The sequence below is a fragment of the Gobius niger genome (genome assembly GCF_951799975.1).
Source record: "Gobius niger genome assembly, chromosome: 8".
In the NCBI taxonomy this organism is placed as follows: Eukaryota; Metazoa; Chordata; class Actinopteri; order Gobiiformes; family Gobiidae; genus Gobius; species Gobius niger.
In genome coordinates this window covers 6593227-6614106 of record NC_136859.1, presented here as the reverse complement: position 1 = coordinate 6614106, position 20880 = coordinate 6593227, and the positions used below count along the sequence as shown (strand labels likewise).

Here is a 20880-nt window from a genome sequence, read left to right as displayed (position 1 = left end):
ATGAATCAAAAGGAGTTGTGTCGTACTTTTGTGGATAATTTGCACCCCCTACTTAAAGTATAGAACAAAGTAGTTGTCGTAGAGGCATAATATTGCTCCTGTCAGCTCCTCTACACAATGTTATGGTTATTTACAGTCATTAATCATTTGAAAAACATTTTATAACATTGCGCTAGGCCTTCAAAATACTATTATTGCATAAGTCTGCATTAGATGTTTGTCTATGGAGGAAACTCAAACAACTTGGGGAGGAGACGTCTCGGAGTTGGTAAATGTTGACTCAAAAAACTATCTGGGTTTAGCCACGTAATATTCATTGTAAATGTAGAAAGATAGAGATGTTTGGGCATTGTTTCAAAATTAACTTTATTTAGGTCATTTTTTTTCAGTTTGCAAGAAGCAAAGCATATGGTTTCAACAGAATTCCTCTTATTCTGTATCTATGCTATGTTAATAAAAGTGTCTCTCCCCTAGTTTATTTATGAAAATAGAAAAAGATAATGACAGAAGCATGCTCTCACCTGTGGAGTAAGATCCACGGTTGTTGTTGTATCTGTAGACTTTAATCCGTTTGTCAGAGAGCGCTGACCTGTGCACCCTTCATCCTCTCTCTCCTTCCTTTGTGGTTAAAGTGCTCCTTCTTATGTTGGACTCCTGGCCCCGCCCCCTCCTCGCTCGACCCGGTGCCTCTCACTCGCTCGCTCTCGCTGAACCAGTCGGACCAGTGCGGCTCCTGTCACAGCCAAAGTGTCACGTTCTACAAACAAGGGAATCTGCACAGTTGTATGGCATACTGTCAGTAGAAGTAGTTTCAGATGGAGTTAGGAGCCAGTATCACAGATAACAAGAAATATTTTCAACAGCATTATGTAAATGCAATTCAATACAGATTTTGATTTGATACTATAATAAAATAAATACTTAATAATAGTAAATAACCTTAACTTACTTATTTTAGCTTTAATAGTAAATAAACTTAACTCACTTACTCTTTATACAAGTATCGCTTTATATTAAGGGGTGCTCGTTAAGCATTAATAAGGTCAATAAGCATTAGTAATCTTCTTAAGGTTAGGATTATGGTAGACAATGAATAAGCCTATTATTCATGGCCTATTAGTTATTGCTGCTTATTAATCCCTCATTGATACTGAACAAGCATACCTTCATACCATTACACTTAATTATATTCACTAGTGGTATCGCCACTTGTCACTACTTCTACCTCTGCTACGTCTTAAAAAAGTGGCAGTGGTACCACTACAGAAATTGAGTTGAAATCTACCTGTGGGCGACCAAAGAGCAGCGCCCGAGGTGGATTCACCTTGTGGATGTTTTTGGGTGATGGGCAAACAGGAGCACCCATAGAAACCCACAGCAAGTGGAGAACAGGCAAAGTCCACACAGAAAGGTCCACACGGTCCGGGAATCAAACTCAGGACTTTCTTGCTTAAAGGCAAGAACGCAAACCACTCAGCCACCGTGTAGCTAAGTACTTCTCCCATTCAATTTCTTAAAGCGATACATCTTTATTACTTAAGGTGAACTTTATTGTCCCCTTAGAGAAATTTGTCCTCTGCATTTAATCCATCCCTCGATGCTGCTGGAGTGACCCGTAAGGAGCAGGAGCGACCGCAGTGCGGTGCCCATCTCCAGATGTGGAGCCAGGCTGATGGTCAGAATCATCTGGCTAGCTAGAGGAATAACCTATTGTGCATGTTTTCTGGTTGATGGAGGAAACCTACCCAGACAAGGGGAGAAATACATTAAAACTCCACACATAAAGGCTCACATGGTCCGGGAATAGATCCCGGGACCTTCTTTGCTTCCAGAATTAAGTGGAAACAATATGAGCAGTTGTGGCAGTAGTAGCACAACTCAAAGAAAATGAATACTCAATTTATTTAAGTAGAAGTAGTGGTAATAGTACGGCATGATAACTGCTCAGCCACCCGTACTGCTCAAAATGCTTTCACTTACTTTTCTTTTCTTTCTTACCAACAGCGGCATGTCTCTTTTCAGTCATACTACATTGTTTCCCACTATTCCTTTTTCTAAAATGCTAAAACGTATAATGCCAATCCTAAGGTGCCATAAGATATTTCATAAGCTTCAATGACAGACAATGTTAAATCCTCCATGCAGAACATTCCAGGTTTTCGCCAATGAAACCACATGTAATGAAATAAATCATATGTTTATTACGATTTACTGAGTGAAATATCACACAATGGCGGCTTTAAAGAAAAGTGAAAACTCTCTTTGAGAATCAGTTCTGTGACTTTTGTCGCGTGCGTCTGTTGATCGGGAAGGTTTTCTCAGGCAAATTCTCGTCATTGTTCTGCACTGGAGACACGCCTTTACCACACAGCTCAATCACTTCAATGACGGGATCATTTCAAACCTGTTAATTAACCGTGACTTGCAAAATCACGTTAAACACACAGACTTTAAGTCTATGTTTCTGAGCTGCCTAGACTAATATCAGAAAATTAGGTTCAACATTTTCCAAAAACACGCGTCAGAGGCATAGTCTATGGTCAGAGGTCAGGCTGCTGCAGGATGTGACTAAAAAACGAGACAAGAAAACCCACTGCCCTCAGTCAACGACCAAAGATGTTGTTAGCATTTGGCCTCTCCCAGCATATTCCTGTAGCTCCAAACAGGGGTGAAGTTGAAAGTTATCACGCTCACGGCACAAAGACAGGTATGTATCAATTTGTCTCAACTCAGGTAAGAACATATCTCAGTATGGAAAAACGGTGGTCTGATCCTTTAACCTCTTAACTCCCACCTGAACGGATCCTATTTTCTCCAGTTTGGCTTTACCCTAATCAAAAAGCTTCTTGGGGAAAAAAGCACCAAAATAGACACAAAAAATGAGAAGAAAACAAGGATGTAAATTCAACAAAAAGTAACAAAAAACTCAACCAAAAAGTGACAAAAATTCAACAAAAATGTGACAAAAATTCAACAAAAAAAATGACAAAAATTCAACAAAAAATGACCAAAAACTCAACCAAAAAGTGACAAAAATTCAACAAAAATGTCACAAAAATGGAAAAAAGAAAGAAAAAACATACAAAAGGTGACACAACACAGCAACAACGCGAGGAAAAAGATCAGTTTTGTGGGTCTTAGCTTTCAAATGAGGTGTTACACAGGCCTATATAATAGCCAAAGAGGACAGAATGCATTTGGTTTAGGCGGATGGTAAGAGGTTAAATACAATAAATGGGTGTTTTCTGCAGCTTTAGCACTTTCTCACTTGGTGTAATGTTTTTTACCATTTAATTCTCTCTTTATGATCTGACACTCTGACCCATAGACTGTAGAATAGCGATGGACCATAGCGTTGAGAACGGGCTAACTGAAGCACTTTCATGCTAGCATTTTGGCAGGGTTTTTGAAGCCAGCTATGTTCAGTAAAAAGTTTGAATGGAAAGTCTATGAGAAGGACACGGGAAATCTCAGAGCCCAAAGGAAACCTACACAGGCACAAGGAGAACAAGACCTCAGCATATGTTTGTGTAGGCACTCTTTCGTCCAGTAAGTATTCATCGTAGTGAAGCTTTAATCGCCGGTTTGGTTGAGGACGTTTTCTTCTTCTTAGCTCTTGTGATGAGAATGTGGTCACAGTTTACCGACCGGTTTCTCCGACCTGAGGGGAGCAGCTTGAACTCGCTGAACTGAGGATGTTTCAGCTAATATTTTCTGTGCATTGTCCAGGGCTTGAGGTAAAATAAATGTCCTGTTCTCAACTCCAATACCCAGTCCAGTCGACCAAACTGAAAACCTCTAAATCGCCAAGACAACTGGGGGCTTTCACAATCACCTAGTACTTTCTGCTACACGTAGGTAATCATTTCAGTATTTAACCACACCAGCTCATCACTAGATTAATGTGTCAACATGACGCACCTCAAACTGTCACAGCGGAAAGACTTATCGACCGAGAGATTCATTTTACTGCAAGACAAACGAGACAAGAAACTATTAGAGGGTTATCCGTCTGCTTCTGCGCCCGATTGGAACAAAGGGGCTTTACAGAGCGTGGAGATGCGGGTTAAAAAGTGCCTGGTGGACAAAACTCAGGGGCGCGAAAACAAACAATGGCTCTTGGCGTCGGACAGAGCCGTGTTTAAAGTTGAACCTGAGATTGTTGTGGCCCGGTTTGGAGTCAATATTTGATACAGGTGTAAAACAAGGTCAGAGAAATTCAACTGGAGCGCGGTAATGGAAGGTGTGGAGCCGAGAGGAGCATTGTGATCAGAGGAAACATTTAGGGAATTTCTTTAGGAGTAAAAAAAAGTTTGTATGTTTTCTGTGTGCATCTTTTGGACAGTGTAGCTTCTCCTTTGACCTCTTACCCCCCACACTGTCTCCAGTTCAACTCTACCCAAATAAAGCTTCTTGACTGGAGAAGGAACGTGGCAGAAGTAAAAACAAAGTTTACAGAAAATGTTGGAATTTAATTGAAATTTTACAAAAAAACAGATTCACAAGTTTTGTTTTCTTTTTCCTTAAATGTCTGACTTTTGTTAGAAGCGTCATTGTCCGTGTACTCCCTGCGCTTCTATCCCAGCTCGTCCTTGGTCTTGCCCTGTTTGCGAGGCATCTTCTTGCTGCTGCTGTCCTCCAGCTCTTTGCTCTTGTAATAGTGAGGAGCCACTTCCAGCAACCAGCCGCTGTCGATCTCTATCACCTGGCAATTACACGAGAGGAAGGGGGTTAGTGTGTTTGTAGAGAAGCTCTTGTATAACCCATATAGTATTGGTTATCGGTACCTGTCTCATGAACTCCTTGGTGGTGAAGACGAGCTCGTGGTAGATTAACCATCGCGGCTGCTCCTCGAACAGAGAGCTGTTTGGATGCACGTACACGGTCTGCTGGTGTTTGACCGTCTTATAGCCTCCTTTACTGAGCCGCGCCGTGTGGTAGAAGTACCCGGCTGTGACCGCCTGCAAACACAGAGCAACGTCCCATGATTATGGAGTATGCAGCGTCTGATTCAAAAACACTAGTTTCACGCAACATACGTTACAATAAGTAGAACTCTTACAAGTATCAGGCCAAACGCTGCAAATTCAACTCTTAAACATGTTTTTTTTTTTAAATAATGATAATAAAGTGATAATTATAATATTGCATTTTCTAACCAACAAACTGTAATGCTGCATCATGTGCTCTGGTACAGATGATGCTTCCAGTTGTGAAGTGGAAATCACAAGTGCATTGTTTTCAAGTGTGTCGTAGCAAAAGTAAAACATAAAAAAATCCCACACAGCAATACAAACAAACAAATAAATAAACTGCTGAACTACGGCTACTTTATATCAGCTTTGATTGAAAAAACATATCAAGTTTGTCTTTTTTCAGTGGAAAACGACCAGTACAAAAAAAGACAATACTAAAATTGAGTGGCAAAATAGCCAAATGCATAGTGTAGGCTTCTTAACGTATTATCACTGCTCTTTCGTGGTGAAAGGTCAAAGGTTATCTCCTTTTGGGAATCAAACTGATCTCCCAGTTTCCCAGTGGAAAATACGAGATGAGGTGGCGTTCATGTGCAATTTTGTACTCCGCACGTGGTATTTATCATAATTACGAGAGCACATGAAGGCAGCAAAAGGGATAAAGATGTGATAAAGTTATTGCAAAACACGAGCAAAAAGTATAATAGAGCCTCTTTAAAATCATTTTTGGTAATTCACCTTACAGTAAAAGCTTGTATCAACAGAACTCTGTGAAGAGAGTCTGATTAAATACTTAAATACTGCAGTCTGTTTTCATACATATAGAAAGTAGTAGTTTTACCAGGGTCACAGCCTGTTAAGATATATTGAAGGTTTGTCCCAAAGCTACACCAGTTGCACCAAATTTATTCTAAAAAATAAAGCTTCTAACACAGTATTCAAGACAGACCTTCAAATGACAAATATCTAATAACATTGGGCACAACAATTTTACTTGGCAAAACCACAAAGCACAGGCCGTTCAATGTTAAAGCTCTGCCCTTATGACCTCTTGAACGGTCACCGAAACAGGGCGTCTGGTCCTGCGTGAGAGGCAGAAACCGGGCTGACCCTGGTGTTGAGAACCCCCATCAGCATCATTAACATACATGACTGACTGTGTGGGTTTGGTTTAGGCGGGACTTAAAGGAGCTGAGAGGCTGAGGGCGTTCACTCTCAAACAGATGATTCCACGCTTCAACACCACGCCACGAACAACTGATGACTCCCGGAGAGGTCTTCAAACACGTTTCTGTTATTATAGGTTCTAAAATGCCCAGGTGTAAAAAAGTATTTCAAAAAATCCAATGCTGCTTTTTCCTCATTTGTTCATTGAAGTCTGGAAAAGTCTAAAAACATCAAAAACTGTCCTTCACATTTTTAAAGTGCCATAATCCAACTAAGCTCAGTTAAATTATACTTTATTAATCCTCATAGGAAAATTAATTCTCTGCACTAGACCCATCCCGAATGTTGCTAGAGCGATCCGTAGGTTTTCCCAGAGGAAACCTATGCAGACACAGGGAGAACATGCAAACTCCACACAGAAAGGCCCCGTCCAGGTGGGAATCGAACCCATGTGCAACTGCTATTGAATCCAATTTGCAAATTTAAGCTCAACCTTGAAGTTATTTTTTCAGAAAAATTATGAAACTTAAAATATCAAAGCTAAGTTTATTTGTAATAAAAAAAAGTTTGTGTCTATTTGACCTTGTCGTGACCTAGTGGCTGTATGAGTGGTCAGCATGGCGCCTTTACTTATCAGCTAAACCCATTTGAGACCTACAAATGTCTTCTTCTGAGACACTGAAGAGGCGCCAAAAGCCCCCACACCTGCAGCACAGTGAAGGCACCACAAGAGGAGCTACAGGAAACAAAAACGGGACAAACGAGGAGATGGTGAAAGACTGTTGTGGAGCTCAGGGAGCGGCAGGAGGAAGAATGAGGTAGAGCTGATCAGTGCAGGACACCACGCTCTGAAACAGGGACAAACCCAGGAGGCGGTGCACTGTTTCAGAGGATCAGAGGAGACAGAGGGCAGCCAGGTTTCTTCCAAGTGCTTCAGTTTCCCCGACCTCCAAGGTCATGTAGGTCAGGTTGACCCACAGTGGCAGTGCGGCTCAGCTGCAGCAGCTCAGGATGGACTCTTGAACACTATTTAGTTGTACGCTTGTACAATGACAATAAAGCACTTACTTACTTACTTAACTTTCCGTCACAGTGGTCTCTAGGACGCTCCAGGATCAATTGTTTGGAAGGTTTTCACTGCGGACGGACTCGCTCATCAGAAAACCTACAAAACAACAATAGACCCTGGAGCGTCCTCGAGACCACTGTGATGGAAAGTAAAGGCGCCATGCTGACCATTCAAACAGCCGCTGGGTCACTAAAGTCAAATATGCACAAATATAAATGTTACATAATGCACCTTTAAGCTCCATAATTATCACATTAGTAGTTACTGTTGACAAAAACTATGATCTCCAGATAATGACAGCTCATAAAAATGAGAAATATGAAAAGATGGAACAGCAAACATCCAAACTTCCAGTGACACAGTTTCATATCATTAAAATAAACAGGTTTGTGCTTTGTCCGTGAGGGAGAAGCTCCGTGAGGCAGAGAGCATGATTAAATGTTTGAATATGATAATACAAAGTTGATTAAACACTCGCTGACATAAGTTCCTTAGCATAATCTTCCATTGTGTCCAAAGCCATGCTCTTTTTCATTGTTTTGCCTCTTGTGACAGCCTCGGTGAAACGTGGCTGTTTTTGACACAAAGACAAACACCTTCTCGTTTCTCCTATTGTCCCCCACGGCCGTCTTACTCAACCTGCCTCTGTCTGTGAACAAAGGGCTACAAACTGAAGCGACAGGAGAACAGCACTGAAAACCAAAGAGGGGCTGACACACATCTCCTGCCTGTGTGGAAGTATTGTGTGAACGGGGAGACAAGACAAAAGCCGAGGAACTGAAGAGCCGGGCCACAATGTGACGGTGATTCATTCTGTTTATGAAATGTTCAGAGAAAGCGCTGAACTCAAACGTGGCCGTGTGCGCTTTCAGACTGGTCTCAGTTTACAGGAGAACCACGACAACAAAAAGAAACAACCGGGGCCAAGATTTCAGGAATGAGGTTAAGTCCTGCGTGGAGGAAGCCAGCTCCGTGAGGACTAGAGCAGAACAGGACATTTTAATATTTAGTTCTGTTTTAGAATCTGGATCTGTCTATTTATTGGACCAGCAGCAACTGATGAATTTCCCATGTGGATTAATAAAGTATTCTGATTTTAGAACCCAGAGCAGTTCTGTGTTCATTTTGGTTTATCACAGTGCCATTGATCTGTTAGCATGTTGTTGGCTGAAAATGGAGGCTTTATGTCAAAAACTGGCTTAAGTAATTAATTGCTACATGTATTTTTCCCGACACTGCATTTAAGGTAGTTTTCCCTGTTCAGACATGGTTTATACACAGTTTCGCAAAAGGTAATTTAGTCCAATTCAGACCCTTCTTATACTGAGTTTAGACCTGATTTGATCTTGGTCTGGGCCTGGTGGTACTTCAGGTAGTTTTCAGGGTCATCTGCAATTTTACATCATTCATCAGAGATCATTCCATTCATACTTAAGTCACGCACAGAGTTTTTCTAGTTTAAATATAAAGTCTATTTTAGACCCGGGTTTAGTCCAGACTTGATTTCCATTATATATAAAACATATTGAAAAAAAGTACAATAGGTCAGAATGAATGAGAGTGTGAGTGAGTGGTTGGAGGTCAGAGGGGCCGCTGGCACAGATTGGCAGCCTCACTTCCGTCAGTCTACCGCAGGGCAGTTGTGGCTACAATAGTAGCTTGCCATGACCAGTGAATGAAAAATGACTACAGGGCGGGGCTTTGAGAATCTTTCTAACGCAGGCTTGAAAACCGCAATATTAGTTAAAGGGGCTAGATGCAAGTTAGTCATTTTATGCTCACTACTGCCACCTCAGGTCATACGTGTAACTGCACCGTCTATATTAAACTCGTGCATGACGACACTTCAGACCCGAAGTAACAATTTTTTGAGCGACAGTGCAGGATTTTAGAGGCAGTTGTGGTGAACAGGTCTGAGCTCATTCTACACCTTAGGACATTGTTGAAACATGTAGGGGGAGGAAAATACTTAATTTATGTGATTTCTCCCCCCCTTTTTTTAAAATTCAAATATATAATTTCACATGCCACTAGAGGGCACTGCAGGCTAATCGAGCAGCAGAAAGAAAGTTTGGAGTTAGCGAGAAGCGGAGGTTACTCTTAGAAAACAAAACTAATCTAATTATGGGCTAAAAGCCAGATGGCCACAGCCAGAGGAACGAGTTTGCAAATGAGAGCTTGAAAAACGTGCTGCCGGGAGAAGTATGTCAACGATGCAGCTACGCCTCTGTGACCAGGTCGTTGCCATGGCGATTGTTCAGAAGTGACACAGAGGATGAAGATTTCAATGGATTTAGTGATTTGTTTATGTGACAGTGACTCCGGAGTATAACCAGACACCGGTTATACTCCGGAGCGACCTATAGTCCGGAAAATACGGTATTATCTTGTCCTAGTTGCACTTGGAAGGTCAAATATTTTGTGAGGTGGTACTTAGTATAAAAAGTATGAACCATTGCATAGTCTCCAAATGTCCTATATATAGTTTATGATCAGAAAAAAGTTGGTGTGGTGTTTGGTTTGTCTCTAAAGGCGCTGTCATTAAACACACACAATTTGATTATAAAAAGTGAAATATCAATGCTGAAAATAAGAGTAACAGCAACATTTAAGCATCATGTTTCAGGAACTGTCACTGACCTTGCGAATGGGCACAGAGTCTTCCAGGGAGCTCACCACCTCCACCTCGATGCGCTCCATCAGTCCCTCCAGCTGGTCCCTCACGTCCCGCGCCCGTCGCATCGACCGGAACTGGATGAAGTTCTCGTAGCACCACTGCGTCGAGAAGCCGCTCTCCACCCACTGGAAAAACAAGATACAAATGTCATTTTTAGTCACATGTCTAAGCCCTGTTTTCACCTGCCGTATGTCGCCTTAAATATAATAAAGTCCTAATAAAGTCCAGTCTCAATAGGAGTAAAAGCGTTAGTAAAGAGTAAGGTGTTAGTTTTTGTACAAGTAGTAGTTGCAGTAACAGAAGTAACATCAATAGTAGCAGTAAGACAAGTAGTAAAAGTAGTACAGTACCTGGTTGTACACATTGAGCAGTACGAGGTGGTCTCCTCCCGGAACAGTGAAGTTCATGCGTGCGTTGTCCGCGTGCACCACTTTGTCTTTGGGCCGATAGAAGATGGAGTTATTGACCGACAACATGGCGGCGATGGTCAGGACCTCCTCCGAACACTTGTACCTGAGCAAACATTCAAGCTACGTTTAAGTCCATGAGCTTTGATTTCAGAATTAAAAAAAGGGAAAATGTGTCCAAATTACGCACTGCTCTGAGGCCAGGATCATTTTACTGAGCATCGGGTCCACGGGCAGCTCAGCCATTCTCCGACCCAACTGAAAGCACAAGGGAGAGTTGTTTAAGCGTCCCATGTAGATGTAGACGTATTAAAACTAAATACATTTATCTTGTCCCAGCCGTGTTGTGCAGGTGAGTACCTTGGTGAGCTCCCCCAGGTGGTTGAGCGCGCCCAAAGCGTAGAGCTGCTCCAGGGCCAACACCAGCGTCTCGTGAGGAGGGGGGTCCATGAAGTCGAAGTGGATCAGGTCATTTATTCCTACAGAATAAACAAAAATAAAACATATTTTTATATGAAAGCATAAAATGACAGAAAACTGACAATACATTTTCTTTGTATTTAAGTGTCAGAAATCTGCAACAAAAGTTTCAAATAGATTTACATTATTTCTGTCGTAAAAAAGAAAAGTGGATTAAATCTTATAACCAACGCGACTCCCATTACAAAAACACCCGATGGACCAGATCGGTGAGTCAATCGAAACGCGTGTGTGTGTTTAATTTATGATGCCATTTATGAAGCTGTGTTGCAGATGACAACTCCTTATAACTGCATCGTAAAGTAACTTCACTTTTTGCTGTGGTATTTATATTTCTACTACTGCAAAAGTGGCATGAGTGGAGAGAGGGTGCAGAGTTAACTGAATCTCCAAGCATTTTGTCTTCCGGGTTGGAAAAATACCTCCAGAAAATACTTACACAAAAATTAGTGCTCCATAGTGGTAGTGATACACTACATCATATAAATGTCTATACTTTACTGTGGAATGGCTAAAATAGCAGGATACAGATCCTTTAAATCAAGCTTCAGATCACAGAGCTCATTCTCCTGCCTTCTGTCTTAACCAGTGAAAGTCTACGATAGTTTAGTAAGTCAGACCTAAGCTCTTGAGCAGCAGCACCACGTTGCCCAGGTTGGTCCTCTGAATCTCCGGGACAGTGGTCTCCTCCATCTCGTGTTTGAAGGCCCAGGCCGTGTACAGCCGGAAACACTTCCCGGCGGCCACTCTGCCGGCGCGGCCCGCTCGCTGATTCGCTGAGGCCTGAGGAAAAGACAAAAACATTTTTTATAGGCAGCAATTTAGATGTAGACCTACTGACTGCAGACTGCTTATAGGACTCAAGGGAATATTACTCTCTAACAATGTGTATTATATATTGATTGGTCCGTCACTTTTGACTGCCGTCTCGGTGTTTACAGCTGCAGATGGGAGCCGCTACAGATCCACATCTGCAGATCCACATCTGCAGATCCAATCGCACCTTGCTACTTTCTCTTTCATTATAAAGTCTCGCTCTTGGAAGCTACGATTTACCGCTGCACGGTCCGGGTGGATTCGTCTTCTATTTTGCGATAGTAAACGCACAACATGCACAGGATGATGACAGCGGGCCATTGAGTTAGAAAGGGGTCTGTTTAACTAAGAATCACAATCTGTTTAATGTTTAAAGCTTCCTGTGCGTCAGTGTCTGGCACAGACTGATTAGATACTAAATGTAAGTCTGTGTCTCTTCCCAGAGAAATTAACTTTTAAGCTTTTAGGACATTTAATCAAAATACACCTGTCAAAAGCGCCACATTTATAAGCCTTGCTCTAATAATAAACTGTTTGCACACAAACAGAGCCTGCATGATTTTGGTAAAATCTTATCAATTTGTTCATATTGTTACAAACGATACAAAACAATGGCTCCAAACAAGAGAAGCATAATTGCATAATACTGATTATTGCAAATTTTGTCAAAATCTTGTCTCTTCCTCGTGGGATTTGCATCTCGGCCCACCCCTACTTGTGACTAATTATTTATGAAATGTTAATATAAATAACACATACAGAATATGAATTCAATCAAATAAACGTTTGCCCTAAATATCATTGCTGAGGCATTTATGTGCCTACAGCAGTGGAAGATTTAATTGCTAAGTAAATCTAAATTGAGAACTTACTTTCAGATTAAAGATTGTTTTTCAACAGAGATGAATTCTAAATGTAATTTAAAGAGAGGACAGAGGTCTGTGTGCTCAGCTCAGAGCAGGAGTGCTGCCTCTAGAGGTGGAGGTGGGTCATTACAGAGGGGTGTCTGAAGAGAATAGACTCTGTAATGTTTCTGACCTATGTTTGGTGAAGAGAATAGACTCTGTAATGTTTCTGACCTATGTTTGGTGAAGAGAATAGACTCTGTAATGTTTCTGACCTATGTTTGGTGGAGGATGAATTTCAGTTTATGTTCAATTGTCCATTGTATAATGATTTCAGAACTGCTTTGTTTGTTGAAAAAAAAGTTGGACGTCATAATCCTGATCTATATTGGATGGCAGGAGGTGATATGTTGAGTTGGTTATCTAGAAATGACATTTTTTGTGTGTTAAGATGTGTAGAGAAAGCAAGGACAATGAGATTGAAAGCTTTGTATCCAGATCCTTGACTTTTCTGTGATATGTTTGTTACATTGAACGTATTGCTATGGTGGTCATCTTCCAAATGATGTTTATAGAGTCTCATAAGCCCATGTGGGCTGGGCACATATACATGACAAAATATTAATTAATTCATTCATATATGACATACTGTATATGTCATATATGGATATTTACTAAGATTAGACTAATATACACTAAAACTAATATACACTAAGATTTGATTAAACACAGTGACCGACCCGTGAACACGGCGTGACGATGAGCGACTCCATGCCGGTCCTTGCGTTGTAGCTCTTCTGTTTACAAAAGCCCGGGTCGATCACGTAAATGATGCCGTCTATGGTCAGGGAGGTCTCTGCGATGTTTGTGGCCACGACCACCTGAAACACACACAATATGAATATGAGGAGCAAGTGCTAAAGAGAGGAAACAGAATAACCACAACAATACCACTTAAATACTGAATGATTTTAATAGGATTAAAAGAAGTGTTACTTGAAGGTATCAAAGTTATGCCTGTAAGTGAGCAGCTCCAGAGCCCCCTGCTGGTGAAACTTTGTAAAATAAGTGTAACAGTGATACCTTCCTGGCGCCGGGGGGAGTGGGGCTGAAGATCTTGGCCTGCATGTCCGAGGGCAGGTTGGCGTAGATCGGCAGAATGACCAGCTCTGCGATTTTTGAGCCCAGACGTCTGCAGCGCTCCTGAAGCATCTCACAGCACGCTTCGATCTCCTCCTGAGGGAGACAGTCAGGGGAGGCTCATGAATACGTGAACACGAGTTAATACCTCAGCAAAAATCTAGAAGAGACAAAATCTTCTTGTTTGCTAAAGAAAATTCTTGAGTTCACGTTACCTGCCCTGTGAGGAAGACCAGGCAGTCTCCCGGAGCCTGAGTGACGTGGATCTGTAGAACGGACACCACACAGGCCTCGAGGTAATCCGCCTCTGGAGCCTAAACACGTCCAACACAAGAGAGATCAGAAGTTTAAACCTGATACTCCCTGATGTGCGGTAGGAGAACCACTTGTGTACCTTGGTGTAGAAGATGTCCACAGGAAACCTCCGTCCCGGGATCCTGAACACTGGTGCGTCGTCGAAGAAGCAGGAGAAGCGCTCTGTGTCTAAAGTGGCGCTGGCGACCAGGACTTTGAGGTCGGACCTGAAGCGAGCGATGTCTTTGATCAAACCGAACAGGATGTCTGTGTGGAGGGTGCGCTCGTGGGCCTCGTCTATGATAACCACACTGCGGAAAGGAGAGAGCGGAAGGACATTTTAGGAATCAGAGGAAAGACTTTGTTGACTTATAACAGTAGAGCATCGATCCTATCCGACGCTTTGCTGGACATTCAAAGATTTAAACACAAGAAAAGCCTGGTACAGATGAAGAAATCTGAGTGATGCTGGTATGTTTTTGTTCCAGAGCTTTCTTTATATTATTACCTGTAGCTGGCCAAGTCTGGCTCAGTGAGGAACTCCCTCAGCAACATCCCATCAGTCATGTATTTCAGTACCGTCCGCTCCGATGTGCAGTCCTCAAACCTGATGCTGTAGCCCACCTGAAGAGGTCAGACCAAAAACATCAGAAAAAAAACTAGGACGGTTAACGTTCATCTACACAGGCTTCAGGTCTTTAAGAATTTACGTAGAAAAGATTTTATTTTTAAGGTGCATTATGAAACTTTGTGACTCAGTGTTGTATGAGTGGTTAGTATGACGCCTTTACTTTTCATCACGCTGGCCTCTACAACGCCCCAGGATCTATTGTTTTGTAGTGGGAGGGTCTGCCCGCAGTGAAAACTCTAAAACCAATTGATCCTGGACACTCAAAGAGGCCTCTGTGATGAAAGTAAAAGAGCCATGCTGACTGCTGGGTCACTCTAAGGTCTAATACAAGTTTTTCACTTAAAAGATCTTTAATGTACCATTATGCATTATGCCAAATGTGCTGACTGTTGTCCTTTTGCCAGTATTTCAATGCACTTTCACATTTTGTTATTGTGTGAACCACAGTATGACAAGTCTAGGACAAATTTCCCTATGGGACAATAAAGTTTTGGGCTCGGCACCCTTCATGCCCGAAACATCACGTCTTTTGATGTGAGTAAAAATTTAAATTGGGCTCTAACTACACAGTTGTGTTGACTTTTTTTCTTATTGTTGCCTCTTTTTTGTTCCAGCACACTGCTTCAAAAGAGATGTGTGTGTTTTTTTTTTATTGTGCTACAATAAAGTTGATCCTAATCCTAAAGTATTTTGTACAGACCTCGTTTCCCAGTTTGACGCTGGTCTCCTCGGCCACTCGAGCTGCCACAGACATGGCCGCCACTCTGCGCGGCTGAGTGCAGCCGATTTTCATTCCGCCTTGAGTGTAGCCCTGCAACAAAGTAGACAGTAATGTAAGACACCAGGAGAATAGGTGTAGGTTTATTAACTAAATTTGCATCTCCAAAGCATCTCAGTCTGGACACATGAAGTAAACTTTAATATTGACCTTAACATCTGAACACCTGTAAAACATTGTAAAGTAATCCTCTCCATCTCTTCCATCTCCAAAAAGAGGCAGCTCTGATCTGATGAGTAATAATTTGAGACTCACGTCCTCCATGAGGTACTGGGGGATCTGTGTGGTCTTCCCCGAGCCGGTCTCTCCCTCGATGACCAGTATTTGGTGCTCGGTTATGGCCCGCAGCAGGTCCTCTCTGTAGGGAAAGATGGGCAGACTGCGCCGCACCTCCTGTATCGACTGCTTCTTCAGATCGGCCTGAGAGAGCGTCGGCTCCTCCTGCTCCTGCACAACATTACACAAAGTTTAGACAAAGTTTCATCTACACCATCGGGACTTTGCATTATTTAGTGGTAGTTATTCAAGAAGGTTAAGGGGAAAAGATAAAGGCGTTACCACTGGTCAAACGCAAACACTTCTGGCCCATTTATTTCAGAAACAACAGAAGTTCACACACTCGCAACAGTCCTTCATCTGTGGATTGGACTTGGACTGACACCTTCATTCGTCTGAGCGGTGCTTACCTTCTCCGACAGCGTGCCCTTCATGGTGATGGCGGTGCTGACGAAGTCGATCATCTCGTCCTCCTCCAGGATGAGCTGGTACCTCTCCTGCTCCTGCCTGACCCCCAGCTCTCGCTCCCTCTTGGCCCCGAAGCTCAGCGCCGCCGTCCGGAGCCGCTCCTCCTCCCAGCGCCCCTGCTCCCCGCCCAGCTCCAGAGGGGTCTCCTCCAGCTCCAGGTCGCGCTGCGGAACGTCCTGATGAGCAGAGAGGAGGCGGTGGTAAGACACATGTTATAGCTTTATTACTATTTTAATGCAACAGTCAATCAGTGTGAAAAATGGATCAGGTTCCGGTCTTTCACTTTAGTTTGGATTTAATTTAGGGCCGTCCTGTCAGAGGTAACATGATTTGGAGTGTCCTGATTCAAGAAATGAACTTTTCATGATTTTATTTCAGCATTTTTGGAGCATGTTAAAGCTACACCGCAGAACATTCCAGGTTATAAAGTATTTTGCTCTCATCAAGACATGCTCCAAATGCCCAGATAACACAGACAATGACATATTTGCAAACCGTCAGCAAAACATCAACATCAACAAGGAGTGGAGCAGGTGATGACTCTCCACAAAACAAAGGAGAGACTGCTCACGGCAAAAGACATATGTTTTTGACATATTTTCACCAATAAATCCACCCATGTAATTAAAATACATCAATACATTAAATATTTATTTTAAAAATAAATTTAAGAAATTAAATAAATATACAGCTTTTCTTTCTTTTCACCAGGTGAAATGTTTCACAGTGTGGCTTTAAACGGATCTTTGTTGTGTCTAGGGTCGCAAAGGGGCAGCAATAAATTTCCAGAGATTTTCAATGGGAACTTTATCTTTATCTCTTTTTTGCATTTCTTGTTAAATAAACAATGTGAACTAATTTTCACCCATTAATTATGTTTTTGATCAATAACTGTTGCACCCCAGACCCAATTAAATAAATTAGATTAGATAAAATAAATAAATAAAAAAGTGCGAGGACCGTATCGTCAGGTCAAAACATGACACAACTTTCCTAAACCTTTATTCTGCTAAATTCTCTTTCTCATGAGCGCTGGGACAAATGGCAACGTTTTATATCATGATAGTTTTATCGCACTGTGATTGGTTAAATTCCCCTGTCACTCACTCAGGTGACAAGCTGACCAATAGGAGGAGTGGGCGAGGCCTGTGTCTGACACAGAGCTCAGAGCAGACCTAAACTATCAACTATAAACTGTCACATGACTGTCAAAACGATATAATATTGTAAAACTGCATAGATAGATACTGTACAAAAATGGAATGAGTCTGTTGAATTTCCAAAAGCTCTTATTATTCTCGAAACACCTAAAGCACGTTGTCTTCAAACACTGATGTCAGACATGGTAAAGATCATTTTCTTTGACACTTTTCCTCTCTGTGCTAAGTATAGAACTATCAAATCAGATTCTTGTGCTGCAGTTTATTCAAAATTCCCGGAAATATTCAACCCAATTAGCATCCAATCATATTTTGCCCAGTACTTTTACTACAGTTTAAAGTCCTTTTGAGGGAGTGTTTTTGGTGCAAAATGCTCAACATGCCCTTTGAATAACTCTCCATGTTTTGTGAAAGCATACCTTGCTCCTCTTCTCTTCGGGCATGTAGTAGCGGTTCTTTCGCTCCTCGTGCTCCTTGGCTCCCGCCTTCTTGTACTCCTTGGCCAGGTCTCTCAGCTTGCGTTTGTAATCCAGGTCTTTCCTCTCGCGCTCGGTCATATTATCGGAGGCGAACAGATACTCCTCATCCTTGATCTCCGCCTCCAGATCCTCCAGTTTCTCCTCCTCGCGCTTCTTCAGGTAGTCGTAACGCGAACGCTTCCTCAGCTCCGGCAGCTGGGGGGAGCAAAGACACACCGAATATGTGAAAGTTAGAGCAGGAGGAAACGGGAGGAAAAAAGGATTTCTAACGCCAACTGTTTCACCCACCATGTTCCTCTGGTCGTCTTCAGCCATCTTCAGCCTCTTCTGAGCCTCTTCATAGGCCTGAAACATCCACAAATCAGAAACTTCATCAGCCCTGTGTTGTTTTCTTTTGTAAACCAATGACATTAGCGTGCAGACCTTCTTGTCGGTGCGCTCGGCGATGTTGCGCGTCTTGTCCTTGTCCTTCTGTCTCATTCTCTCTGCGAAGGCGTCTCTCTCCTCCAGGTCGTGCAGCCGCTCTCGTTCCTCCTTCTCCCACTCCTCCTCCTCCTCTTCCTCCTGCTTCATGCTCTTCTGATCAGAGACGCCCCTGCAGGAAAGCATCACCGGTTAAAGAAGTAAGATGGAAAGCATATCCTGTGGCGAGGCTTGACACTATATTGGGGGTTCTGGGTGAGAATGTTTTTAAATATTTTCATCTGTAAAGCTCTGGAGTGATAAATTGAATTACTTTTTCGGTGGCTCCTCTTCGCTGGACGACTCGCTCTCCTTCTTCTGCCGGATGTGCCGTCTCTTTCCTCCTCTGTCTCGCTCTTTCTCCCGGTCGCGATTGCTGCTCTTTTTGGTTTTGGCCTCTCTCGCCGCCGAGGCCCCGTCGCTGTCACTGTCGTCCACCAGAGTGTACGTCTGGTTCTTCCTCTGCATCTCCAGCGCCTCTCGCTCCAAAGCTCGCGCCGGCTTCTCCACAACTACTTTCTTTGGGATCTGCAACAACAGACCGAGAACATTTCCAACATTAGATCAGATCAGGAGTCGACCCCAAAGCCACCACCACCTCCTCCTCCTTTTAAGGCAGGATAAAACCTCTGCAACAGTACCTTTCCGTAGAGCTCATGAGCGAAGTCGGTGACGCTCGGGTCGATGTCGATGGTTCCCGTTTGTTGAAGCCTCGACACAAAGTCGTCGCCACAGGACGACTTTCGGGCCAAACCGATCATGAACTGGGAGACGTAACGATCGCTCAGGCCCAGGATGTCGTGGAGACGGTCGCTCACCCACTGCTCCAGCCCCGCCATGTTCTGAGGAGAGGACAGAGTGTGGTTGTAATAGGCAAAGTGACTATAAAATTAATATTTAAGGTACAGAATGAGCAGAAAACAGTAAAAAAAAAAACTGTCTGTGTGTTGCTGTGTTGTCTTAGTTCTAAACCTAAACACAGTTGAGTTATGTTTTTGTCCTTTGAGTGATTCATTGAAGGCCAAACACCAGATTTCTTTTATAACAAACAATGAAAAAGTTAATTGAAAGTAAATAATTGTGCTAATTTTCTTTTAGTTGACAGATTCCTTATTCCATTTGAAAACTATGTGCAAAATATAAGTGGAAACAAAATCTTAAGGACGGACAGGTTTAAACTCTGTCTTTTCGCCAATTCAGTTTTACCCAAATCTAAGAGCTCATCACCTGGAGAGTAACAGTTTAACGTCTCATTTGAAAGCTAAGACCTACAAAAGAGATCATGACTTTGTTGTCACGCTGATGCCGCGTTTTTGTCACATTTTAGTCGTTTTTTTTGTGGCTTTTTTGCTGTGCGATCGCCATGTTTTGGTCACTTTATTGTTGCATTTGCTTTCCTTTTCATCGCTATTTTGAGGCTTTATTCAGGCTTTTAGGTTTTGGGTAAAGCCAAACTGAAGAAAATGTTATGCCGGGGCTAAGACGTTAAATGTAAGGGCTCTATTTATTATATTTTTTAATTCTGATTAAATAAAAATATATATATTGCATTTTGGTGTTACTGCAAGTAGAGATGTCGCCACAATGTGAGGGAAAATAGGCATTTTGAGAAAATACATTTATCCATATAATCTATGGGAAAACAGTGAATCCTGCAGATTAGCCAATGCACTCTTGACCCAAAATTGATCCTCTTCAGAGCAATTTAATTCGTGGTTTCGTACTCTCTTAAACCTGCTTTAGCATTAGTCCTGGTTTAGATCTGGTGATACTCCAAACCTGAGTTAAAAGTTTGTTAAACGTCTTTTTCTTTATTAGGTGTCTTTGTTTTTACACTACTTTCAACTAACTTTCACGGTTAGATAAACTTAAAATACTTTGGATCGTTTAATATTAAAACCAGAACAAACCGAAAGTACCAGAGAACGAAAACAAATAAATAATAAGCTTTACTTACTCACTGCTTTCTCTGCTGAACGTTGTTGTTGTGACAGAAGCGCGTTAGCTCCGGAGGCTAACTCGGGGACAAACAAAAACTGTTAGAGCTTTGTACTTCACAATGTCTCCTCAGTCCACTGTCCACGCGATAACATGGCTTTCAGCGGGTATTACAGAGCAAAATGTACCCTTTAATTCACAGAAATGTCACAAAACTCTGCTAAACTCCATCATATTTCCAACTTTACTCCATGCTCGTGTCGTAGCCCGGAAGTACGTCACGGTTTTGTTTGTATTTCCGGTGGTTTGTGAACGCAGCTCAGACGAGCGCCCTCTACTGCATCGACCATGTACTGCATCCGGTGCTTATTTTAATAATCAACTTTTTAAATGAAAGTTTGGGTAATAATCAGAGGCAGGTAGCACTTATTTACTCAAGTACACGCACTCGAGTAACTTTTTGAAGTAACTGTACCTCATGAAGTAGTTATGAGGTATTTCTTACTTCCAGAGACACCGGGTAGTAATACTCAGTTACATTTAAGTACAAGTGCTTGAGTCACTTTTTGAAGAAACGGTATTATCATTCAGTATTTTGTTTTACCTCAGTATCACTTGAGTATTATTGTAATGCAGTATCTTTACTCTTACTTGAGTAGAAAATGATATATATTTTCAAGTTATAAATGCTTCATGTCGACCTAAAATGTAATTTGTACTTCATGCCCCTTTCTCTTCGGAAATACATTATTTTTAAAATATTTTTTATTGTATTTTCTTTGGAAACATTTGGATTTTCACATTATTAAGTTGTGTT

The 20880-nt window shown here is 42.1% G+C and overlaps 1 protein-coding gene across 2 annotated transcripts; it reads right to left on the bottom strand.

The window, feature by feature from the left end:
* Window positions 1-666: 666 nt before the first annotated feature.
* dhx16 (DEAH (Asp-Glu-Ala-His) box polypeptide 16) lies at window positions 667-20335 on the bottom strand. Of its 2 annotated transcripts, none has more exons than XM_079562009.1 (22): window positions 20087-20335; window positions 18767-18967; window positions 18400-18653; window positions 18087-18258; window positions 17952-18008; window positions 17604-17858; window positions 15967-16200; window positions 15536-15727; window positions 15203-15313; window positions 14380-14495; window positions 13972-14182; window positions 13793-13891; window positions 13521-13673; window positions 13178-13318; window positions 11397-11559; window positions 10657-10775; window positions 10487-10554; window positions 10240-10402; window positions 9853-10014; window positions 4788-4961; window positions 4488-4705; window positions 667-757 (listed from the first exon to the last, which is right to left on the bottom strand). In XM_079562009.1, exons 2-21 carry the CDS (start codon window positions 18962-18964, stop codon window positions 4577-4579), a joined length of 3171 nt encoding a protein of 1056 aa, XP_079418135.1. In that variant the 5' UTR covers window positions 18965-18967; window positions 20087-20335; the 3' UTR covers window positions 667-757; window positions 4488-4576. The 2 variants fall into 2 exon arrangements, with proteins under 2 accessions (XP_079418135.1, XP_079418134.1); XM_079562008.1 differs by having other exon boundaries at window positions 668-757; window positions 20083-20335.
* Between the last annotated feature and the right edge of the window lie 545 nt (window positions 20336-20880).

Excerpts from the sequence above, each read along its gene's own strand:
- dhx16 (XM_079562009.1), bottom strand. The coding sequence starts at position 18,964 with ATGGCGGGGCTGGAGCAGTGGGTGAGCGACCGTCTCCACGACATCCTG. Across the intron at positions 14,496-15,202 it reads GCGTCAAACTGGGAAACGAG|GTGGGCTACAGCATCAGGTT; the intron begins GTCTGTACAAAA and ends TGACCTCTTCAG. Across the intron at positions 4,706-4,787 it reads CCAAGGAGTTCATGAGACAG|GTGATAGAGATCGACAGCGG; the intron begins GTACCGATAACC and ends TGTAATTGCCAG.